The sequence below is a fragment of the Nyctereutes procyonoides genome, unplaced genomic scaffold (assembly GCF_905146905.1).
Source record: "Nyctereutes procyonoides isolate TBG_1078 unplaced genomic scaffold, NYPRO_anot_genome, whole genome shotgun sequence".
NCBI lineage: Eukaryota > Metazoa > Chordata > Mammalia > Carnivora > Canidae > Nyctereutes > Nyctereutes procyonoides.
Genome location: NW_026575135.1, coordinates 16,991,792 through 17,017,895, shown reverse-complemented (window position 1 = coordinate 17,017,895; position 26,104 = coordinate 16,991,792). Strand labels below are relative to the sequence as shown.

General features: G+C 42.1%; 1 protein-coding gene across 2 annotated transcripts in view; it reads left to right on the top strand.

Annotated features, from left to right (window-relative positions):
- Positions 1-1,164: 1,164 nt before the first annotated feature.
- Positions 1,165-26,104, top strand: part of TMEFF1 (transmembrane protein with EGF like and two follistatin like domains 1) — a 118,788-nt gene continuing 93,848 nt past the window's right edge. Inside the window, exons 1-3 of one of the 2 annotated variants that reach the window (XM_055302521.1) lie at positions 1,165-1,265; positions 8,280-8,730; positions 15,499-16,554. In XM_055302521.1, the coding sequence (XP_055158496.1) occupies positions 8,313-8,730; positions 15,499-15,908 (828 nt within the window). In that variant the 5' untranslated portion in view covers positions 1,165-1,265; positions 8,280-8,312 and the 3' untranslated portion in view covers positions 15,909-16,554. Of the gene's footprint in view, positions 1,266-8,279; positions 8,731-15,498; positions 16,555-26,104 lie in introns of those variants that run through there. The other variant, XM_055302522.1, reaches the window with a different exon arrangement.

The following is a 26,104-nucleotide window of genomic DNA, read 5'->3' as shown; positions in this document are numbered from 1 at the left end:
CTGAGCACATTTCTGTCACTGTGCTTGTCACCCTGCCTTGTCACCAGCCTGCCCTGCAATATCCTATACTGGGTTAGGTCTTCGTTGGATTGTGACCTCCTCGATCTTAAGGAATACCCCCTCTCTCTGCCTGCACAGAGTGAGAGTGGATGCTCCTGGGTCCACTGCTTCCTCTTGATCCCCCCACCCTAGTGTAGAGACACGCACACAGATTTCTCGCTTTGAAGTCTCTGGTGCGCACCTTCTCCTTTCCATTAGCATCATCACCACCACTCAGAGTGTAGGGCCTTATTGATTATCTATTTGAATGGTCTCCTTCAACTCTCTGTGTTCATATCCTCTACTTTCTTAAAGATCTAGCTCAGATAGCCTCTTGTTCATGAGAATGCAAATGAACCTCTTCTCTCCTCTGACTGCCCAAGGGGCTTTGTCCTCCTTCATAGTATCTGTTTCTGTGTGCTTCTCTTTTTGTTATCATTTTGTGCAGGCCGACTCGCTTTCTAGGCCAGAGGGTCTGGCTTGCTTTTGTGCCTCCCACACAGTTTAGGATACTACAGAGCCTTTGGCAGGTGTTCAGGACACATTTGTTGAATCCTATGTCTATGCAGTAAGAGAACCAGTAAGTATCTGAGTGTCTTGTATATAGCCCACTCTTCTATTTTTGGAAGCAGTTTAATATGGGCCAGGTGGGGGGGAGGGGAAAGAACCGAGATTTATTGAAGCTTTAGTCTGTGCTGCTTCATTATACTCGTTGCAGAGTGGTTGTGCAGATGGAATGAGGTAGAGTCGGGGGTTTTAGCCCTGTGTTACAGATGAAACGCTGGAGATGAACTGACGTGGTCGAAGTCACACAGCTCAGTGAGGGCTGAAGTCAGGATTCGAGGCCAGGTTTTATGCACTCAGTGTCTTGCTTCACTTCACTTCACGAGCAGTCATTCATTAAAGTTTAAAAGGTCCTGACGCCTGTCCCAGATCTCAGCACTACCAATCTCCAGTCACGCTTCCTATTCTGAGTATTGACTTCAAAGAGCTCCCTTCCCTTTTCCATGAAAGGCAATAGAAGTAAAATCTGGCCAAGTTTCTCTAGTCTTTGCTCAAATTTTAGGACTTAGATTGACCCTTGGGGGACTTGAAATGTCATTAGATGGTGTGTTAGCTTGGACTGTCATAATAAAATACGGCAGACGAGGTGGCCTGAACATCAGAAACGTATTCCTCACAGTTCCGGAGGCTGGGGAGTCCACGATCAAGGTGGTGCCAATGAGGTAAGTTTCCTTCCGAGTGAAGCTGCTTCTCTGGGCTTGTGGGCTGCTGGTGCCCAGTGTGCTCATGTGACCTCTTTGTGAGCCCTGGGGAAGATAGGAAGCCTGGGAGAGGGGAGGAAGGAGGGAGGGACGGAGGGAAAGGGAATGTTGTCTCTCATGTCTCTTATAAGGACAGTAAATCCCCTTGAATCAGGGCCCCACCTTTATCATCTTCCTTAACTTTAATTACTTAGTCTCTAGGTACAGTCATCCTGGGGGCAGGACTTCCACCTAAGAGTTTTGGGGGTAGGGCAGCCCAGGTGGCTCAGTGGTTTAGCTCCGCCTTTAGTCCAGGGCCTGATCCTAGAGACCCGGGATTGAGTCCCACAATGGGCTCCCTGCATGGAGCCTGCTTCTCCCTCTGCCTGTGTCTCTGCCTGCCTCTCTCTCTCTCTCTCTCTCTCTCTCATGAATAAATAAATAGAATCTAAAAAAAAAAAAAAGAATTTTGGGGGTGTATAAGCATTCAGCCCATAACAGATGAGTCTTTGTTTTAAAGTCATATTAAATGTACTTATTACAATCTTCTGGTGCTTTAGTCAGTGTTAGTGTTTGGGGAATTGTGCCGTTTCCTCTGTTCTTGTTTGGTATTCGATTCATGCTCTTTTATTTAGTCCTGTCTGCGAGTCTTCGCCTGGCACAAGGGGAGTTTTTGTTTGCCATTTTTTGGACGATTTTTACTTTATTTTTTTTTAATTTTAAAATTTAAAAAAAATTTATATTTTAAAAGATTTTATTTATTTATTCATGAGAGACACAGAGAGAGGCAGAGACACAGGCACAGGGAGAGAAGCTGGCTCAAGGACTGGACCTACGACCCTGGGTTCATGACCTGAGCCAAAGGCAGACACTAAACCACTGAGCCACCCAGGTGCCCTGACCATTTTTACTTTAATGCAGCTTTTGATGTACAGTTTCATGTGTGACACTCATTGTGTGCCTGATGGTCAGTTTTATGCCTATATCAAAATGTATTCACTCATTAAATGTTTAATGAAGGTGCACTGTTTTGAGGGTCCCTTGGGCTGCCAGTTGAAGTACAACCATGCATAAGGACCAGGAGCTGTATCATCTTGCAGAATGCCAAAAAATGATCTGTATTGGGCATCTGAGTGGCTCAGTGGTTGAGCATCTGCCTTCGGCTCAGGTCGTGATCCCCGGGTCCTGGCATCAAGTCCTGCTTCAGGCTTCCTGCAAGGAGCCTGCTTCTCCCTCTGCTTATGTCTCTCTCTCTCTCTCTCTCTCTCTCTCTCTCTCTCTCGGTCTCTCATGAGTAAATAAAATTAAAAATCTTAAAAAAAAGAAAACAAAATGATGATCTGTATTGAGCAGAGTGTTGAGGGATGGGCAAGGCCTGTCTTTTCGCTAATAAAAGCTGATGCAGGGATCCCTGGATGGCGCAGCGGTTTGGCGCCTGCCTTTGGCTCAGGGTGCAATCCTGGAGACCCGGAATCGAATCCCATATCGGGCTCCCGGTGCATGGAGCCTGCTTCTCCCTCTGCCTATGTCTCTGCCTCTCTCTCTCTCTCTCTCTCTATCATAAATAAATAAATTAAATATATATATATATATATATATATATATATATATATATATATATATATATATATAAAAGCTGATGCAGCCGGAAAGGCTTATTCTGTTATCATCTGTAACCAGTTATGGACCTCGCTGAGTAGTTTTAAGCTAGAATATGCTTTCTGTCCTCGAAGTTCCTTTTAACAAGCTTTGCCTGGAGATATCTTACTTTGAGAAGTATTTGTTTTCTTAGGACTGTCAGGTGCTCAAGCAGAGTGTCAGTGTTCCCCTGAGGCGTGGACCATTTTAAAGCTCCCTGTCTCTACGGATTCATTCTCATCAGATCAACAGCAGAAATTATTTCAGAGCTCTGGTTAGAGTGAGAGTGGTTCACCTTGGGGTGGGGTGGCTGTGGGCCTTAGCTTTGAGACATGAAGGCCCAGGTGATGGGGGGATGGGGGACGAAGAGCCACCAAAAGGAGATGGACAGAAGCAGGAACAGCTCCTCCCGAGGAGTAGCTCTGCCCTGGGAACTTTCCCTGCTGACCCTTAGATTGCTCGTTGACATGTAATTTGAGCAGGGACCCAAGTAGTCACCAGGTCTGAAAGATGGAGAACAGTGAGGGCATTGGATCTGGGTTTGAATCCTGGTTCTGCCACTTACTTTTTGTGTGGCCACAGGCAGGTGACTGAACCTCACTTTTCTGATCTGGGAAATGGAATTGGTTAGTGGGAATGAACAGCTTCCCTCATGAGGCTGATGGGAATCCATAGGGGACCTCTAGGGGTACATTGACTCATACCAGAATTCCTTTACAGCCCTGCAGAATGCAACCACATGGCCCAGGGAGGCCTGCTGTTCTACAAAATTAAGCAAAGTAAATTGGTAACTCTGGATTTACTTAGCTAGTGATTAAATAACAGTTTAGTTAATAGGCTATTAATGGTCCCCAGGTGTTGGTAATTCTGAGTATTTGCTTTTGAGAGCAGTTGTATAATTTCTTCCGGTACTTTAATAAAGTTTTTTTTTTTTAACAGAAAATACTGTGTGTAACAAATGGTGGTCTCAGGGGCTATTTTTGGGAGGATTAAGTGATATGGTGCATATTAAGCCCTTCCTATAACGTCTAACCCACACTAAGTACTCAGTACAGGTTATCTGCTACTGTTCCGACTGAGACTCAATTGGTCACACAGGTCAATAGACTCCACACGAACTCACCACCACCTAGTGGCAGCTAGTGGTTCTGCATACATTGTGAGGTAGAGTCATTTAATTGCTTGAAATTAATTCCTTGTAATTTGAGCTCCATGAAGTATCACAGAGACTTTTTTCAGAGTGTGACTTATTTGCCTGAGAGCAGGAATTTATGTTTCATTAAACAGTGAACTGACATTTTTCAGCTCCACGGTTGGCATAGAATAAAAAAAAATGTTAAGGGCACCAGTAAATGAAGTGGGGAAGCAGAAGTGCTCATGTGTTATTAGTAGGAATGTGAATCAGTGTACCATTTCTGGAGGAGTCTTCAGTGTTTTCATCTTTTGTGGCGACTATTCCTCTTCTTGGAATCTATCTTGAAGAAGAAAAGTTAGAGGGGCACCGGGGTGGGGTGGGGGGAGGTGCTCAGTCAGTTGAGTATCTGCCTTTGTCTCAGGTCATGATCTGGGGTCCTGGGATGGAGTCCCATGTCTGCTCAGCGGGGGATCTGCTTCTCCCTCTGCCTGCTGCTCTGCCTACTTGTGCTGTCTCTCTCTGTCAAATAAATAAATAAAATCTTTAAAGTTAGAAAAAAATCTATGTAGGAAGAAAATGTATATAAATAAGTACATATAAATAAGATAGCATTACCTATAATAGAAAAGTGTAGGGAACAATTCCTTTCATTTGTTAATCAGATTTCTCTCTCTCTCTCTCTCTCTTTTAGATTTCTCTATCTTTATAGCAATGATTCTTCAAAAGAGTGAGGGTGTAAGGGCAGGTAGGCATATTGACATCTGGTGCAGAAGAGCTGGGATGAGGGATCAAAATCTGCTCTAGGAGCTGTGTAGTTTAAGAACATGTAGTTGGACATAGATATCTTGGCAGCTAGAGATAATACAGAAGAGCTGTATTGTAGTGGATATGTGCTAATAGATTTCTGTTTGGGGTATGTTGGTTAATAGGGAATAGGAATATTGATGAAGGCAAAAAAATTTTGGACCTTTGAGGAGGAAGGGGCCTGGACTGGGTTATTTTAGGGACATTAGACCAACATGATTGAAATACAGGCCTGGGAATTAAGGGATACAGAGACACATTCCCAAAGGTAAATTTCTCCTTGTTTAGCTTTGTCCAAGACCTGAAGGTCAAATTGCCTTGACATGTATCTAAATCTCTTGATCTCTGATGCTGATATGCCCACAGTGAATGTGGGGCAGGGAACCTCGTACGTGGAGGCACTAATCACACTAGTGATTAGTCTTTCTGACCTTAACTTTGGGGATGAGGTGGTACATCACGAGAGAACCTAATTGGGTTCTGTTGCCTTCATGTAAAGCTCTTTCTCCTTGGCCTCAATTGCAAGGCTCTCTGATATGGCCTGGTCCCTTCAGGTCTCACAGATTTCAGCTCTTCACAACTATAGTAACCCCTCTCCAAGCATAGTGTGTGAATAGCTGGCTTGTAATCATGTAATTTTAAATTAGTATACCATTTATTTAAAAGTCACAGCCTTTTTCCCCATAACTTCTTATTGCAGAACTTTTTCAAACATAAACATACACGGAGGTGGAGAGAATAATTTTTTTTTTAATTTTTTTTTAACTTTTATTTATTTATGATAGTCACAGAGAGAGAGAGAGAGAGAGGCAGAGACACAGGCAGAGGGAGAAGCAGGCTCCATGCACCGGGAGCCCGACGTGGGATTCGATCCCGGGTCTCCAGGATCGCGCCCTGAGCCAAAGGCAGGCGCCAAACCGCTGCGCCACCCAGGGATCCCTGGAGAGAATAATTTAATGAATCTTTGTGTACCTGTCACCTTTGTTGATTTTCAGATGTTTCATTCCTTTCAAGTTGGTTCCTAATTCTTTTGATCAGTTTTAAATGGACTACATTATCATCTGATGACTGCATCATCAAGAATCTTGATGCTTGCCTGTTATTCCAAAAAATCAGAGGCTTGGAAAATATAAAGACTGAGGTGTGTTGGTCCTTCCCACAGAGGGAAACATGCAACACTCAATTGCTGTATTCAGTGTTGCTTAGCGACATTCTTGCTCTAAGATATTTGAGTGATTAATTGTGTAGGAAACTTCCTATGATGAAGAGATGTCACAAATGTGTGGGTTGACAAAACACACCTAGGTTCAGGGGAATAAGACATTTACTAAGCATCTTTTGCATGAAAGAATGGTGGTTCAGTACTGGGGAGGATGATAAGATGACCTATGGGAGTCATGGCTACTTGTAGTTTGGAATCACCCAAGGTGAGAACCCAAGACATAGTTGTGAAATGATACTAAGAATACTAGACTGGGGCGCCTGGGTGGGCTCAGTTGGTTAAGTGTCTGCCTTTAGCTCGAGTCATGATCTTAGGGTCCTGAGATAGAGTCCCGTCTTGGCTCCCTGCTTAGCAGAGAGTTGGCTTCTCCCTCTGCCTCTCTCTTCCCATGAGTGCTCTCTCTCTTTCTCTCTCAAATAAATAAATTCTTTTAAAAAAATACTAGAGGGGATCCCTGGGTGGCGCAGTGGTTTGGCGCCTGCCTTTGGCTCAGGGCGCGATCCTGGAGACCCGGGATCGAATCCCACGTCGGGCTCCCAGTGCTTGGAGCCTGTGTCTCTGCCTCTCTCTCTCTCTCTCTCTCTCTCTCTCTCTCTGACTATTGTAAATAAATAATAAAAAAAATAAAAAAAATACTAGACTATTTAACTCCTAGCAGTAGATTATAGAACACAAGTTACCAGGACTGAGGTTAGGGGTGGGGGAAATGAGAATCAACAAAAGGTACAAAGTTGCAGGTATGTGGAATGAACAAGTCTATGTAATACTGTATTAAATACTGGAGATATGCTGAGATAGTAGGTTCCAGGTGCTCTTAGGGCACACACAAAGATGGTAACTGTTGGGCCGCCTGCTTGGCTTGTTGTCAGTAGAGCATGCGACTTTTGATCTTGGGGTTGTAAATTCAAGCCCCATGTGGGGTATAGAGATTGCTTAAAAAAGAAAAAAGGTAACTATGTGAGGAGATGATATGTTAATTAGCTTGACTGTAGTAATCATTTCATTATGTATATAGCTATCAAATTAATATGTATTAAATATATAGTTTTCTTTTTTTAAGATTTATTTATTTATTTCAGAGAGGGGGTGGGCAGAGGGAAAGGGAGAGAGAATCCCAAGCAGACTCCCCACTGAGCGGGAAATCCAACTTGGGGCCTGATCTCATGATGCTGAGATCACGGCCTGAGTGGAAATCAAGAGTTGGACGCTCAACTGTGTGAGCCACCCAGGGGCCCTTAATATATATTTTTAAACTAAATGTATAAAAAGATATGTAGACTTATTCTTAAAAGATAATAGAGATATAAAGTATTTCATAAATTATAAATAATATACAATTGATAAGTTATTATAATATCTGAACAAAGACTTTAAAGGAATATCCATAATAAAAATGAATATTTGGTGTGTTAAAAAAAAAAGAATGCCAGATTATTAGGACAGTCCAGGTTCTTGATTTCCAAAGGCACCATCTTTGTGATTTTGAGCAATCTACTTGCTGGCCCTTGGTTCCCTCAATTGAAAAAAGGGCTGTTGGCTCTTTCACCTCTGAAATTATATGAATTATTTATATCAGACTGTACACTTAAAAGTGACCCTCAGACCTTAAGAGATCACAGACTCCAAGCCCTCATTTTAAAGATGAAGAAACTGCGGTTTCTTTAGGAGCATGCCCCTATCCAAGATCACAGACATAGTGATGGAAATGTCGAGTCTTTTGGGGTGATTTCCTGATGATTCCGAAATCTCAGTGTTTATGTTACCCATTCTATTTGGTTACACTGTGGCTTTTCTTGACTTCAGCTGTTACAAAACTTTGAGAAAGTTGTTTAGTTGAAAAGCTGCCTAACATTATGAAGGTGGGGGAGTGATCAGTTCCCCCACACTGAGCAGAAATAAATGAACAAATTAAGAGTACCCCTAGATGTTCACTTTTCTTTTTTTGCTGTTACAGACAAGATATCACAGAATGGCCAAGACCCTCAATTAAGGACCTACTTGAAAACCTTCTTTGAAGTAAAGCCCCACTCCTAGTGACCTTCTGAATGTTTTCCTGAGACTATCCTAATTCACTATTAATGGGAGAGAAAGTACTGTATCTCAGGCAACGGGATCAAGCCCGGGATTCAGCTTAAGTGGCTTGCAGACATTTTCATTGCTGGAGTTAGTAATTATTGTTTCAAACTTCCTTTTACAGGATAGCTAACAGCCAGAAGAAATATAGTGGAAAATGCAAAACAACGAAATTATAAAACCTGCCAAATACTTCTCGGAGTTGGAAAAGAGCATCCTACTTGCTTTGGTAGAAAAGTACAAATATGTGCTGGAATGTAAGAAAAGTGATGCGCGAACTATTGCACTCAAGCAGCGTACCTGGCAGGCGCTTGCCCACGAATACAACTCTCAGCCAAGCGTGTCACTGCGGGATTTCAAACAGCTGAAGAAGTGCTGGGAGAACCTCAAGGCTCGGACCAAAAAGATTATGGCCCATGAGAGGAGAGAGAATGTGAAACGGAGCGTCAGCCCTCTCCTGAGCACGCACGTCCTGGGGAAGGAGAAGATCGCCAGCATGCTGCCGGAGCAGCTCTACTTCCTGGAGAGCCCTCCAGAAGAGGAGCCCGAGTACCACCCGGACAACGCAGCCCAAGGTATGGCTTCCAGCAGGCGTGGTCTCTCTGGGTGCCTGCTTGATGTTTTAGTTTTAAGATCTTTAATTTTAGGGAGTTTGTTAAAGATAAACTTTTCATGTCAAACTTGATTTTCCCAATTCGAAATCTCCAGATTGCATAGAACATAAAAACAAGAGGACCAGGATCCCTGGGGTGGCTCACCCTGCCTTTGGCACAGGGTGTGATCCTGGGGACCTGGGATGAAGTCCAGCGTTGGGCTCCCTGCATGGAGCCTGCTTCTCCCCCTGCTTGTGTCTCTGCCTCTCTCTCTCTCTCTCTCTCTCTCTGTGTGTCTCTCATGAATAAATAAATAAAATATTAACAAAACAAAACAAGAGGACCTGTTGATATCCTTGTTCTAGGGTCTCTCTCATCTTTATTATGAAGAATAAGGAAAAATAAGGGGCTCTATTAATACAGCTATTAATAAAGTACCTCAGTTGTTTATCTCAGCCTACGTCATCCATATTAAAGAAAAATTATTTGAGAATTTATAGTTATTCAATCTTATTTTTTTTTAAGATTTTATTTATTTATTTGACAGAGAGCACACACAAGCAGAGGGAGAGGGGAAGGAGACTGTGCTGAGCAGGCCTCTCCTTCCCTAGGATCCCAGAACCCTGAGATTATGACCTGAGCCAAAATCAAGAGTCGGAATTTTATTTATTTATTTATTCTTAAAGATTTTATTTAAGATTTTATTTAAAGTTTGCAGAAGACACACTGTAAAGCAGAGAAATATTTCTAGGGAGGCCAGAGGGCTGCTCCCAGGACCCAGCAAGCGCTGGCCTAGGAAAACTATGATCTTTGGCTTGCAGGATGAGAAATTCACTTATTAGCGTTCCCAGACTAGACTGAGTTCTGAGGGAGTGGTTAATTATAAGTCACAAGAAACTGTCTAAAACTATTTTCCATGTGGAGTGAAAAAGATGGTAACCAAGTGAACTGAATACATGTTTTCAATTAGCACATTTTTTCCCACTATAGGCAGATCATCCTGGGGATAATTAAAAATTTGTTTGCTGATCATTTGACCAAGATTAAGTCCAGGGAGCCATTTGGACAGCCATAGTGTCATGAACATCACATATTGTTTTCCAGTGCAGAAACCCTGTATGAGTTTTGATTCTTGAGTTCCCAAGCCAGGGTATCCCCCAGCAGATAGTGTTTGGGTGGACACTGCCAACTTTCTCTCTTACCCCTCCTTGTTAGCATTTATTGTGGATGGAATGCACTGCTAATTGACAGTGTCTGTCTCCTGGCCTCAGAGCCATTCACTCTCCGCAGGCAGTGAAGGGAGTGGTGCTGAGGGAGGGAGGCAGGTGAATCAGCCCGGCTGCTTTTCAAATTGCTTAGTTCCTTGAGAGATGTTGCTGAAGAGGATGCTGGTATAGACTGCTTTCACTTAATGTTGCAAATCTTTGATCTTAATTATTGTGTATTGACTCATAGGGTTATTCTAAGGGGACAGTCGTATTTCCCCACTTTCAAATTCTAGAGTAGGATCTGGAAAGTTCATTCCAAAAACTTTTTTCTTTCTTTGCAGAGGAAATGATGTCATTCATTTACTCATAAACACAATTTATACATTACCAGTGAGAAGGGAACAAATATGGATTCTCAGTGTCCTTCTGTAGTGACATTTCTAGGGATTCACACTTGTAAAAAAGATTGATTTTAAATTGAATGTTTGTACCTATATGACATGGGAGACTTCTCTTTTTGCTGGTGACGATCAAAGTACAGCCTATGCTGACTATTCCTGTTTCTAGGTCACATCTGGAGGTCAGTGGAGAACCGTGGTGCTTTGTCAGTTGGGAAGTGTGTCCAAAGTAATGTGTTAACACTAGTAGATAAGGTACTGGAATTCTCTTTATCCATTAAAACAGCCTTGAGGTTACCTCATTTTGTATTTCAACTTATTTTCAAGAAAGAAGAAGAAAGCTATAATTGTCATTTATCCCTTCTGGGGCTTGGTGGGGAAAAAGTTGAAAACTTGCATTAGGATATGGCTTTCATTTTGTGGTGTGTATTTTGTTTGACACATAGATTGTGTGTGTGTGTGTGTGTGTGTGTGTATGTGTGTTTTACTGTAGTCTCTCTCTCTTTTTTTTTTAATGTAGTCTCTAACTCTATGCTATCTAGTACAGTAGCCCCAAGAGGCTAGTAAACACTTGAAATGTGGGTAGGCTGAATTGAGATATGCTCTTGCATATACACTGTATCATCAAGACTTAATACCAAGAACAGAATGTAGAAAATCTTACTCATAATTTTTATTTTGATTACACGTTGAAATGATAATATTTTATATTGGATAAAAATATATTATTAAAATTAATTTCACCTCCTTTTACTTTTTTTAGGTGGCTATGAGAAAATTTTAAATTACACAAGCAGCTCGTATTATAGTTCTATGGGACAGTGCTGTTCTCACACCTTACAGAGTAGTGCCTGTTACAGAATTAGATGATTAGAGATTTGTTGAAATTTGTTGAACAGGATGGAGCCTGGCAGTATTCCACTAGAGGCCTCCCTCCAACTGTTTCTTGTGTGAGATGGTTTCGGCTGTGTCATTTTGATCACCATCCCCTGGATATTCTTAGCTTTGTCCATGACTTACTTGAGATGTGCATCTGTATTTGAACATGGTAGTCTTAAATTTTAACTGTAAGGAATGTATTTGCAAAAAACCCCAGCATTTTCCCCCTTAAATATATTGAAACAATTTGTACCCTATAGATTTATAATATGTGATCATTTGACTGTGATACATATCTCTTGTTATCGTGGGGGAACAGGTTTGCAGAACAAACTAAGGGAGCCAACAAAATGTGCTAGAGGTAGAAAGGAGAATAGGATGACCAAATGTCAAATACATTTAAGAAAACTAAGCTTTCAAAAAAAAAAAACCAACTAAGCTTTCAAGTAGTACTCAACTATCTTAAGAAAACTGATATTTAGTTTCATATGCTGTTATATAATAGCTATTATTCTTCTATTATAAAGCTATAAGTGAATAATGCAAACATAGGTACACAAAGCTATAATTAAATAATGCAAACATTTATTAGTAAATTCCATGATTAATCACTTTTTAATCTAATCCTCTTCTTTTGGGGATGGGAACTCTAGTACAGGGACTGAGTTATAGTTCTAGTCATGGCACATTAACATCATTGGTCTGTGTAAAGCCCCCCTTTTTTGTGTTATTTATGCATTTATTCCCTTGTTATTATCACCATTAACCACGTTCATTCTTTTCTTCTGCCTTCTAATCATTCCAATGTGCTTGTGTATTCTCTCACATGTCCTTGACAGCAGGCATTTTGTATGCATGTATTTTAAATGTGCAAAATCTGAACTAAAATCAAGAGTCAGATGCTTAACCTGACTCAGCCAGGTCTTCCTATCCATTTTGCACAAGATTGAGTTGTTTTCTACTTCGGGTGACTTTGTTTTACCTGGGAGAGAGATTGCATGGTGTGTGTTTGCAGCAGGTTGCCATTCCCAGGATAGCCTTTTTCCAATTAAGAGAAGATTCTCCCCATCTGAACACTAGCTTCCATTCATTGGAGCTAATATTTGTGTGAAAGTTAATTAACTACTCCATCAGGCTCTTCTAGTTTTAAGCTTCACCTTCTGCCAGAGTTTTCTTAAGAGGCCTGAATTGTTTTTTCTTTAAAATTTATACGTTAGCACACATTTAAACTAAAAAAGGACAGTTAAAAGTAGAGTCCTTTCTCTGCTCCCAGACATGACCATACTGGTCTTCGTGTTCACAGTTCTATAGAGACAAATTTGGAGATCAACATTTTAACTGTGTGCTCATATTCTTAATAATAGAGCATTTTGTAGTAAATACAACGTGGAGGCAGCATTTTTAAGATGCATGAGTGATCAGCTGAGCAAGTGAGGCAGGAAGAAGCTGGGTGTTGTAGTAGTCGAGCTTGGATTTTGGAGTCACACAAACCTGGATTAGAGTCCTGGTTCTTTCAATTAGCCAAATGACTTTGGATATTGTGTTTGGTTTTCTTTTTCTTTTTTTTTTTTTAAGATTTTATTTATATATTCATGAGAGACACACAGAAAGAGAGAGAGGCAGAGACACAGGCAGAGGGAGAAGCAGGCTCCATGCAGGGAGCCCGATGTGGGACTCAATGCCAGGTCTCCAGGATCACACCCTGGGTTGAAGGCGGCACTAAACCGCCGAGCCACCTGGGCTGCCCCGTGTTTGGTTTCCTGTAATACCTCCCTCAGAAGATTGTTGTAACAATTAAGTGAGGTGATGCTGCAAAGCACTAGCCTTGTGCCTGGTTAGCTACTCAGAAAATGGTAGCTGCCTTCATCATCATCATCATCATCATCATCATCAGGCCCCTAAAGCCTGGAATAGTTGAGATAAAAATTTAGAAATGGGGAGAGATGAGCAGCATCGTGAGGGCATGAACGTTAAAGACTTAGAGGATTGTGCAGAACTACCCTCTGGAATGGAATCAAAGAAAAGAAGAGGCTAGAGGTCCCGAAAAATGTCTCTGTGTCCAGCCTTCAAAGAAGACACTTTCAGATCTCATAGTAGATGGGAAGCAGGTGAGGTAATCCTCTTTACAGTTGTTCATATCTGAGGGACCCTATTCTCGGGGGCAAAGCCTTTCCCATTCCCTCGTCCTGTGCCTTGGCTCTCCACTCAGAACACGGTCCTGTCTACCCCGTTGTGCTGAGTTGAGAGAGATGTGACCCCCTGCAACCAGTTCATTCCCATACCTTTTGGACATGGCAGGCAGTGTCCAGGCCATAGTGGGTTCTCCTCGAGGACGAACAATAGACAGTTTCTGTCTTCACAGTAGGCAGAGACCTGAGGGGGACATAGTTAAGCCACCAGTTTTAACAAGTGCCGTGCCAGAGGTAGGCTCAGGAGGCAGCAAGAATATGAAGGCAGGCCATCTAATTAAAGCCATAGCCCTCGGAGTTGGGAAAGATTCCTAGGGAGACATCTTCACTATCTCTGGATGACACAGAAGTACTTTTAACCTTCTCCTTCAGAAGCGAGACATCTACCTTTCCTTTCATCTTAATTAGGGACCAGTTATGGTAGTTGCATAACCCCTTGGAGTAAAATAAACCAAACAGAAGCCATTTCCCTTTTATTAACAGAGTATTACGAGTTAGGTTTCCCCCAGCAGCCGTTAACATTCCCGGCATCCCATCTTCTGGAATAATGGAGTGGACTTATAACATAATCAACTCTGTTAATAAATTGATATTATTTTTCTCCAAGGAGACAATTCTCATTATTGGAAACATAAAGCATCCCAAGAAAGCCTTGGAGTCACAGCTGGAAAACTCCATAGGTTAGTGGAGTTATTGTCTTCCTTATTGAAACTCCTTAATTGATAAAATGTCATTGCCCTATAAAACTACTAGTGCAAATGTGGCACCAGCTAAAATGGCAGCCTTTTGTATCCATAAGCTCTTCTCCCTTTGTGTTCAGAGCTTCAGCCAATAAATATTTACTAGGCATCCTCTGTGTACCAAGCAAAATAATTGGTACCCAAGGATAAAAGAAATGAATAAGCATGGTCCCACAGTAATACTAGGATGTGGTAAGTGCCTTAACAGTAGAGTACTCATAGAGAAAGGAGAGATCTGGGGTTTCACAGGTGCTGGACAAAGTAGGGGTTGGGGAGAGGTTAAAAGGGAGAGTCTGGAGTAAATGCAGGTTTAAAGGAGCACAGGGCCCCGGGTTGGGGGAGAGAGGGGAGAGATGAATAATTAGCCCAGCTTTCAGCTCAGCTGAAGGAACAGAGGCAGAATTGTGAAAAAGAGCTTGGCTTTTAAAGAATATGAAGCCTGTAGTAGGATTGCAGGGCGCCCAGGGTATTTTTGAATAAAGGAAGCCCAGAACAATGAAAACAGAGCCAAATATGGGAACCCCAGGGGGATATTAAAGGTGAAGAGTAGATGCAGCAAGAGGCTTGAGAAGGAGCAATCAGAGAGGAAGTGTCGAAAACTGATCAGAGAGCCATGGTGCAGAAGCTAAGGAAGACATTTCAAGGATTGTTAAGTGCTAGGGAGAGGTTACATAAGAGGGGCACTGAAAAGTATCTTTGAGATCTGGATGTTGCCCCGCAGATGGCAGTGCTAGAGGTAACAGCCAAATGTTAGAGATTGCAGAGAAATGATGTGCTAGGATGTTAGGCCGGGGAATGTAGACTCGCCTTTCAAGGAACATCCGTGAGGTGGCTCTCCAGGGGTAAGACCCATGACCAGGAAAAGGAGCAGTGGCACCGTTGTGGAAATCGAATGTAATAAGTGTTCACGGTTGGATGAGAGCCCGAGATGGGGAGATCAGATGGAGGGAGAACTTAATCTGAAAACCCACTGTTGGCCTCGTGCCGTGGCCTTCTGCTCCCTCAGAGTTGTGCACATTCTCCTTTAGAACTTAGATCAACATAACAGGGTCTCCACTTCTGGATCAGCATAGTCTTGAGCCACTGTTCCCATAGTTCACAGTTCTATAAGTGACATGACAAAACTCTTTATCATTACTTCTGAAGGGAACGCTGGTTTTGACTTGTGGGTTTTTCAAAAGTCAGGCATGGCAAGGGTACCCATAGACACGCAGGCTCATGCAGACGCTGTTTCCGCTACATCCTGTGACGGGGGACCTGTCATTTGAAATAGGATTAATTTACTCTTTGCCTGTAAAATCTTTGAATGTATATGTTTTCTGCTACTGTTTTTCAGAATCATTTGCTGTTTCAAATAGAGAACTGTGCGATGATGAGAAAGAGTTCATACATTTTCCAGTGTGTGAAGAGACCTCTCAACCTGAACCCTCATGTTCAGCTGTCAGAATCACAGCCAATAAACACTACAGGAGCAAAACCTCTCAGGAACGTGCTTTAAAAAAGATGCATGAGGAAGAACACCATCAACAAATGTCCGTCTTACAGCTGCAGCTGATACAAATGAACGAGGTGCATGTGGCCAAAATCCAGCAGATAGAGCGGGAGTGTGAGATGGCAGAGGAGGAGCACAGGATAAAAATGGAAGTTCTCAATAAAAAGAAGATGTATTGGGAAAGAAAGCTACAAACTTTTACCAAGGAGTGGCCTGTCTCCTCATTTAACCAGCCCTTTCCCAATTCACCCTAAGACTGCGGGGGTCGGATCCCTTGTAACCAGCCCATGTGGGCAAAGAAAGCCTGGAACGTGAACTTGCGGTCAGGAACTTGTAACAGAGCTACAACTAGGAAACTTAGAGCGGTAGTAGTCGCGTATTTAAGAGTACATTCAGGTAAACAGCCAGCCGCACCCTGTGTACCCCTTCAGTGGCAAAGAAGCTGTTCCAGTCTCCTGAAGATGATCACTACGAGTGCTATAATTCTGAATGTAATGTCTCTTAATTAGAATTCATACAAGAACCATGTGCGAGTGTTGTTGTTGTATTTTTTTAAATCAGATCGCAAGTGTGACTATAAAGAAGTGTGGCTGATTTTTTTTTTTTTTAAATAGACAGCAGAACTTTTCTATCCAAATGAACGCGCTCCTATTGAAAGCAGCACAAAGACCCAGGAGGCCACACATTGTTTTTGCAGTGGTGGTGCTGTTGCTCAGAACTTGAGGGAAGTCGTTAGGGAACCTCCCTGAGAGCCGCACACAACACCTCTCTCATTGTTTTTTTGTTTTGTTTTGTTTTGTTTTCTTATCAGTGTCGTTTTTTGTTTTTTGAGTGGCTTTTCTGATTTTAAACAGTCCAGCATTTGGAAGGATATTTTCTAATGTGGCTCATAAACTGCCTTTTAAGGCCTTTCCCCCAAAGAGGAGTTCCAAATAGCAGCTCCAACCATGATAGTTTTGTTGGAACTAAGGATGTAACTGCTTTGAGGGAGAAACGTTCATTTAGATTTCTACAATCTGTCTTGTCTGTTTTATTAAAAGATAAGACTTGCAATTTTATAGTCACACTGTGTATGTTTTTTAAAGGTGCTGCCTCCCCCCCACTGTGCTCGTCTTTGCTTTTCTTCTGTAGTGTCCTCCCAACTTTGTGCTACTGAGTTCATGGGAGCCCTGTTTTTAATCTCTAGCCACCTAGGGAAAGGCCCTTTGGTCACTGTGCTCATGGTGCTAGCTGATAGTAATGCTTTGTAGTTTGCATTGCACGGGTAGCATTGGGCTTTTTAAGAACCCATTACCAACATATTTGGAAATATGGATTGGCAAATGGATATTTGGATTGGGTTGTGATATAACTTCTCCTGTAGCCTAGTGTTGAAAACATTTCTGGGATGTTGGACACAGCAGTAGCTGGAACAGTCAAAGTGACACTTACGTGCCAAGGCAGGTCAGCAATTTCTGAGTGTGAAATATCAAGGCCATGTGATGGGGAAAGAAAAGAATGTGTGGCAGAGGCTATGTAGGGAGTGTAAGGCTAGGACTCAGGGCCTGAATTCTGATCGTGGCCCTGCCTCAAAGTACCATGTGACTTAGTGTAACTCCTTTTAATCCAGGCTCTGGTCTTTCCTGTTCATACAGCAAGGAAGTTGGTCTAGCTAATGTTCAGAATCTGCTACAACTCCTCGACTATAATAGTCTGTAGAGTCTTGGATGGGTACTGCCAACATCATGGTTGTCCAGAGGGCATGGGTCAACAGGCAGTAATTGACGACTTGCATTGGCTCAGCTTCCTGCCTTCATAATTTTGGGATTTGGGTCCTGGGAGCTATAAGTTCAATAAGATAAACAGACACTTGTTAGTGATGCACTGCATAAAACTTGAATGGATATCAGTTTATTCTCTACCCTGATCTCTTAATATAAGGAACTAGTTATTTGAAGGAAAGCTGTGAAGACTAGTCTTTGAAAGGAAGGATCCTTTTGGAAGAATTTGTGTTCTTCATTTCGTTTTTACCCAATGGACTCTTCAGATAAGACACATCTGGATAAAGTCCCAAGCTTAAATGGTTTATGGGAGACAGGACTTGACTCTCCATGCCCTCTCACCCCCTCAGGATTAGGGCAGGGAACAGCAGGCCCTCAACATGGATGTCAACTGAGAGAAGTGTCACTTTGTTTCACCTACTGATCCATCTGGAAATCTTGTTAATATGCAGCTTCTGGAGTGGGACCTGAGATTTTGCATTTCTTACAAACTCCCAGGTTATGCCAGTTCTGCCTGTCTGATCATCACACTTCTGTGTAGTAAGGTTTCAGAGGACTCCAAGAAGATTTTACTTATTTCCCACCCCCTACCCAGATTGGGTTAGGTACACTTTGTGTGCAGCTTTGTGCTGGATATTATCCTCTCTCAGAATTTATCACTTAAGCACACAAACAACCATTGCAGAACACAACACAAAAAAATGCTCACACATAATGAAACTATAAAAACATGGAACTAATTCCTAACCAAACAAAGGATAATGAAACCAGCAGCCTAAAGCAACTTGCTCTACTGTTAATGATATTTATGAGTTTTTAACAGTTTTCCACTTGGGCTATGCATTAGAAATAGTATTTTATAAATAATTAGTCTCACCTGGTTCCATTCTCAAACGATTCTAATTCAGTTGACCTGGGTTGGGGCCTGGTCCTCTACATTTTTTGAAAACTTTAATGGAGATTATAATACGTCACTGGGATTGAGAACCAATGGAGTAGAGCTCACAGATATGTCTCATTTGATCCTTAATCCTGTGAGGTCCTGCAGAAGTAAGAAAATGATGCTCAGAGAAGAACCATCTGGTACCAGACCAGTAGCTAATAAATGGCAAAGCAGAAGCTCAGTTCCCAGCCTCTTGATTAGAAAACAAATAGTCCCACCTGCCTGCCCCTGCCCCATCCCTCCAGGTTATATCAGAGATTTGTTTTATCCTGAAAGCCAGATCATGCCTATGGTGTACTTTGGTGTCTCCATTCATGGACAGGTATATGTTCATTTCACCGTTGAGTAGTTCCCTAACTGAGGTGGAAATGCAAAAGCATTTCTTGATAGATGTTGTAGGGAACAGACAAAATTTAAGACAGTTCACCATCGCCCCAGCCAGATCACAGACACAGCCCAGTAAGGGAGGGAAGACTTGTACACAGCTGTCATGTACTCCATTAGTGCATATCTTCAAGTGCATTTGTAGCTCAGAGCAAATAACCACCTCCTCCAGGAGGAAGGAAGCCTTCTGGAGGAGGTGGCATCTGAGCTAAGTCTTTAGAGTTGGCATTTGGACAGGTAGAGATTCAGAAAGAGGAGAACCTTTGCTGGATGCAAGGTCCTGTTGAAGATTCAAGAGGATGAGACACATGATTGGGAGGCAGTGAGAACATGGTGGATTTCCAAATTGGGCAGTAGCATGATCAAAACTGTGAGCCAGGAGAAAGAAGAGAAGGTGAAACTGAGTGTAGAGAAGATGAGTCTGGGAGATGAGGTAGGAGGGTCTGGCACTGGTTAGGACGAGATGATAAAAGGATCTAGAGGAGGCTCTAGTCAGACTGGGGGAGACCAATGTCAAGAGCACTGCAGAGGGGGACGCAGTCAGGTTTGGCGGTGGATTGCTTTTGTTGGAGAGGAGGGGTGAGGTGTTAGAGCTAGCTAGATGCCTGAAAGAATAATCCTGCCAATTGAAATGAAAGTAGAAAGAATGCATTTCTGGCTCTGACTCAATGCAGGAGAGGTCGAGAGATGAACTAATGCTGTTGCCTGCCACTCAGCCTCAAACACGAGCACCTGCACCCATCTCTGCTTTGATTGTCCCATCTTCACTCTGGCTTTTGTCTCTTCTACCTGTCTGTCAGACACAGTAGCCCCTCTTTGGGTCTTTGTCAGCCCCCTTGTTTTGTGCTGCCTCTGCCCCCCAGTACCTCCAGTGCAGCTAGCAGTGCATGTCACCATCTCTTATCACGGTTTTCTGATAGAAAGTTCAGAAAAGATTCTTTAGCGTGCCATGTTGTGTAAAAGGGCATTGGCGGAGGGGCTGGTAATCCCCATGTAGGCCTATCACGGCCCCTTTACAAAAGTCAAACATGGAAACCTGCCCTCTTAAGCATCAAAATTTTAGGGAATGTTTTATGAATTTTGCAGAGAATCTTAAAATGCATTGGCTTTTTTTTTTTTTTTTAAAGAGGAAAGAATAAAGGAAGAGAGGTGGCATGGTGGCAGAGTGCGTTTGAGTTGTCAACAGCTTCTGCAGTGTCAGGTCAATTACATCAGCACTTGGTCTGGAGCAGGGGAAAGAAATGGCTCTGCCTTCTGGGAATGTCAGAAGGACCTGATAATTATATTTGGCAAAGCCACAAGGAGCGGTTCCGTAATGTCATTGCTAAGAATTACCCTTTTAATAGCATTTCTGGATGTCTGAGCTTTTCAAATGAAGTGACACTCTTTGCTGCCGTGGCTTTCCTCTTTGTTGGGCTGCTTCCAACTGGTCCTCCTGTTCCTCCTCGCCCTTGCTTTGATATGAGTTCATATTTTCTATCTTCTGCCTTCCCAGCCCTGCTCCTCCAGCCCCTCCTTCTGCACCCACAACAGCTCCCACTCTCCCCTATTTTAGAGGTGGAGTCAGGTGAGAGTGTGTGTGTGAGGGAAAGGGCAGCACATTCAACAACATCTGGTATCGAGGTGAAGCGTAGCCTTAGACTAGCCAAACCGTAGACAACCTGCTTCCGTGCTGCATCTGCCACCTTGGTGTTGGTGGGACTCAGAAGTCATGGGAAAGATCACCAGTGATCCGTGACAGCAACATATTCTTTTCCTAATCGTGCCATATATTATGCCCTTCAACACAATTTACTCATCTTTGCCTCTGTTTCTCCATCCGTGAAAGTGGTGTAATACTTATCTACCTCCCTTAAATGTTGTGAAGATTAGTCTATGTTAGTAAAGCACTTTTGAAATAAAGAGTGATGTAAAGAATTTTAACATTACTGTTGTCATTGTGATATGGACGCCCTCCTGCAGAGAAGCTGCCTTATAGGGGAAGTACCCCAGGTACACTGTGGTTTAGGAACACCCAGTATAGAAAACTTCCATAACAGATACAAGAGTGGGATTATTTGCTTTGTCAAAAATTTCAACATGACATTTTCTTAAACAGCCTTTTGATGCATTTAGAATGAGATTCAATTTATAGGAGAGTAAAAAAAAATTTATAGGAGAGTGATTGAAGGTTTTTTTTTTTTTTAAGATTTTATTTATTCATTTGAAATAGAAAGGGGCAGAGAGAGAGAGAGCCTGAACAGGGGGATGAAGCAGAGGGAGAGGGAGAAGCAGACTCCCCACTGAGCATGGAGCCCAATGTGGGGCTTGATTCCAGGACTCTGAGATCATGACCTGAGCTACCCAGGTGCACTTGAAGTAAGATTTTTAAAGAGCATATCTATTGAATCTCCATACATACTGTCTAACTGTTGGGTTTGCAAGCTGATTATTACCCTAACAGTGCAATTTATCATCACTAGGTGGAAAAAGTCTAGTCCTACATTATCCAGATATCCAGATTATGCATGAAGGTTCTCTCACTGTTTTCACTCATTGGAATGAACAGAATGGTGATCCTGCTACTTCTGAAAGAGGATCAGAAGCTCTAGTTCTATTTACAAAATGCCCTTACAGCACTGCCAGTGTGTGTGTGTGTGTGTGAGTGTGTGTGTGTTGTGTGCGTGTAAGATTAATCATGTACCTTCATTAAAGGGCTCAGAGTGGGGAGCACCTGGGGGCTCAATGGTTGAGCATCTGCCTCTGGCTCAGGGTGTGATCCTGGGGTCCTGGGATCGAATCATGCATTTGGTTCCCTGCAGGGAGCCTGCTTCTCCTTCTGCCTATATCTCTGCCTCTCTCTCTGGCTCTCATGAATAAATAAATAAAATCTTAAAAAAAATCTTTAAAAAAAATAAAGGGCTCAGAGTGGGACGTTCTCTATCCATAAACATGGGCTCTCTTAACTCCTGATGACCGTCAAGAGATTTAATTGGGTTCTGGTTTGAGTCTTCTTTTTATGGGTTTGTTGGGGGAAAAAATTCCAAACCCTATTATTTAAGAAGTTGTGTTTTTTTGATAAAAAGAATATTTGTTACAGAGAAAATACTGTAAGTAGACATAGAAGTTAAGGTTTTAGTTTTTTGTCCCATCATCTGTTCAGCTTCCGGAGTAACGAAGAAGGAAGCTCAGAGGTTGGTGCTCTGCTGGTGAGGTGCATATGGATCTAGATTCTTATCCTTGAGTCTCAGAGAGTGTCTTTGGATGGGCTAGTATTAGATCTTCTGAAGGATGGGAGGGTGGTTACTCCAGCCACTCAACCACTGGGAAGTCTGGGGGTAGCTGGGCAGATGTACTCAAATTCTTGAGCCCGAGGCTAATGGGCCAGGAACTATCATTCAGTTGAAGCTCTTCTCATTGTGACAGCAGAAGTACAAGAGGACAACTCCAGGTGCAGAAGCACATTTCAAATTTCAACATTAAATCTGCTAATATTGGGAAGGCAGCCCTGGTGGCTCAGCGGTTTAGTGCCACCTGCAGCCCAGGGCGTGATCCTGGAGACCCGGGATCGAGTCCCACATCAGGCTTCCTGCATGGAGCCTCCTTCTCCCTCTGCCTGTGTCTCTGCCTCTCTCTGTCTCTATGAATAAATAAGAAAAATAAAAAAAAAATTAAAAAAATCTGCTAATATTTCGTTGGCCAAAACAAGTCTCATGGTTGAGCCCAACATCAAGGAGAGGGAAGTAGAGTCCTCCTAAGAAGGTCTGGGGCTTGATCCTAGGACCCTGAGATCTCGACCTGAGCTGAAGGCAGACATTCAACAGACTGAGCCACTCAGGTGCCCCAAAATAAAAAAAATCTTAAAAAAAATTATAACACACAGTTTTTCTATTCAGAGCCTGAGTTTAAAGCTTAGTTTTTAGGGAGACCTGGGTGTCTCAGTGGTTGAGCATCTGCCTTTGGCTCAGGACATGATCCTGGGGTACTGGGATCAAGTCCCACAAGAGGCTCCCTGAAGGGAGCCTGCTTGTCCCTCTGCCTGTGTCTCCACCTCTCTCATGAATAAACAAATAAAATCTTTTTTAAAAAATCTTAGTTTTGCAAAGAATGTGACCTCCTGAATATTAGACTATCATCTGTATAATATCTACTTCCTAAGATTGCTATAGTGATTCTATGAGAATACAAATATGGAAAAGCCATATAAACTATAAAATAAAAGAAAATTTTAAAGGAGTCCCTAAAATTCTTTTCTGATATTCTGTGTTACAAGAGAATCCCAGACTCTCTTCTGACATCACAGAACTTCATTTTAATCTCTTCTTCCAGCCTCCCCTTTCTGACATTCCCTGTTTCAGAGCCTGTCTCTGTACAATTACTTCCATTGATCCCTCTGGCTGGAGTGCTGTCGGCCTCTCCACAATCCCTTCCCATCACCTATGCTGCTGAAGTGTCACCCATTCTTCAAAGTCAGATGACACCAGAACACACTCCTGGAACCTGGGCTCTGGTCCCAGGTTTGCTGGTAACTCATGAGTAACTTGTCATGGGGACAAGTTACTAGGTCTTTCTTGCTATTAATTTCCTTATTTGTAAAATAAGGAGGTTGGAGGAGAGGATCTCTAAATTCCTTTCCCCTGTTCTCGTTAGTCTAATTCTCAAGTTAAAGTAATCTTTTCAATTTACTGCACATAATCCAAATATTCAATTTAGCATTCTCTTTGACAGATAATGTGCACATAAATGGAATTCAAATATTACATCCAAATGGATCACTCCCAAGGTTGAAAGTCCCATTTGTAGAAGCTAATGATATTGGATCATTATTGTACTTAAATTGTTTCTAAAACAATCTAAATACAGTCAAATAAGAATTTCTGTATAATGGGGGGATCCCTCGGTGGCTCAGCGGTTTGGCGCCTGCCTTCGGCCCAGGGCCTGATCCTGGAGTCATGGGATCCAGTCCCACGTCGCTCCCTGCATGGAGCCTGCTTCTCCCTCTGCTTGTATCTCTGCCTCTCCCTCTCTCCCTGTGTCTCTCATGAATAAATAAATAAAATCTTTAAAAAAAAGATGATTAAAGAATTTCTGTATAATGGGCACAAAAGATTTGCTGCTTCCTAAAATATAATTTTCGCAACAAAATATAACTGAGTACTGTTTCCTTTAGCTGTTTCAAATTGTCCAATTCTATAGATTATAGGATACTTCTATTTTACAAATTGCCCTGTTCTAAGACAATAATGTGTAGATTTTTTGCATATGTTTTAAAAAATCTTAGCAGTTGATTTCAGTAGATGATATCTGTTATAAAACCAGGGGGGTCTGAAACCTAAATCAAGTGAAGGAAGAAGGAAGGGAGTTAGCATTTGTTGAACATCTTTTGTGGTCCTAGGCATGTTTGTATATATTATCTAATTTAATTCTTAAAATATTCTGTAGGAATAGGTAATATCATGTATATTTTATTTTTTTAATTTTTATTTATTTATTTATTTTGGAATATTTTATTTTTTTAAAGATTTATTTCTTTGGGATGCCTGGGTGGCTCAGTGGTTGAGTGTCTGCCTTTGGCTCAGGGTGTGATCCCAGGGTCCAGGATCGAGTCCCACATTGGGCTCCCTGCGAGGAGCCTGCTTCTTCCTCTGCCTATGTCTCTCTCTCTCTCTCTCTGTGTCTCTTGTGAATGAAGAAATCAAATCTTTAAAAAAATTAAGATTGATTTCTTTGAGAGAGAGAGAGTGTGTGTGTGAGCGCGGTGGGGGCGGGAGAGGGAAAGGAAGAGAGAGACTCTCAAGCAGACCCTAATATATGTGGAGTCCAACATGGGGCTTGATTTCAAGACCCTAACATCATGACCTGAGCTGAGACCAAGAGTCAGATGCTCAGCTGACTAAGCCACCCAGGTGCACCTTGTCTATATTTTAAAGATAGTGAAATGAAGACTTGAGAGGTTAAGACTTGTTCAAAATCATATACCTGAACTGTACACTTAAAAATGGTTAAAATGGGGGATGCCTAGGTGGCTCCGTCGGTTAAGCACCGGACTTTGGCTCAGGTCGTAATCTCAGGGTCCTGGGAGTCCTCTCATAAAGCAAATTCTAGGACCAATTCAGACCTCCTGAATCAGAATCCCTGCAGGCTGGACTGGAAATTTACACTTTTAACAAGCTTCCCATTTGCTTGTTAGGTATCATAAAGTTCCGGAACGACTGTTACTAGGATGTCCCCATGGCATGATAACAAAAATGACTTCACTTGCATGCTCGTTTCCAGGTGATAAAGCTTTTTCACATCCTGTTTCTCCTGTACCTGTACAGCAGGATGACGAAGGCAGTACCATTAGCCCCACATTGCTGACAAGGAATTTAATCTCCTGTGGTTAAGTGCTGGACCCAAAGGTCTTCTGACTCCTAGGAAAGTGTTCTTTTGTTATTTTGTGGCTCTCTCTCCCACTTTACTATTCTTCACTTATACTCCTACACAAATTAGAAGTTCTTTTATGTCTAAAAAGCTTTGCAGAACAATTTTCTTGCTATGATGCTTTTAAAGATTTCAATCTAATTTAATTTAGCACATTAAGAAGTACAGTTTATGCTTATAAGCATAAAGCTATCCAAGGTCATGGCAAAAGAAAAATTAAGTAATGAAGAAATAGACTGTATTGAGTTTTTTAAAAAATCTTTTTTTACTCTCCACCTAGATTTACCAATTGTTAACAGCGTTTCTCTCTTTCAAGCGCTTGAAAGCTGCAGATATTATGACACTTTGCCCCTAAATTATTCAGCATGCATGTGCTAAGAATAAGAACATGCTCCTCCATCACCACAATCCCATTATCACACCTAAGAAAACTGATATTAATTCAATAATATCATCTATGTGCAGTCTACATTCAAATTTCTCCGGTTGCTTTAAGAATGTTTTTTATTGCTGTTGATTTTCTCAGATTCAATCAGGGTTATTACATTTGGTTGTTTTTGTCTTTTTAGTCTAATTTAATCTAGAACAAACCTCTCCTTTTTTGTTTTTCATGACATTAAATTTCTTGTAAAGTCCAGGCTTTGTCAATGTGCCTCATACACTGGATTTATTTACTTCCTCATGATTAGATTCAGGTTAACCCTCTTTGGCAAGACTATCATGTCAATAATGTCATGTACTTGTAATTACATAATTTTGGAAGTCACGTGGTCAAAAGCTGCCCCACCATTGGGGAAGCTAAATTTCATCACTTGGTGAAGGCAATATCTGCTAGCTCTCTCCATTATAAAGTTACTTTTTGGGATGCCTGCGAGGCTTGGCAGTTGAGAGTCTGTCTGCCTTTGGCTCAGGGCATGATTCCGGAGTCCTGGGATCAAGTCCGGCATTGGACTCCCTGCAT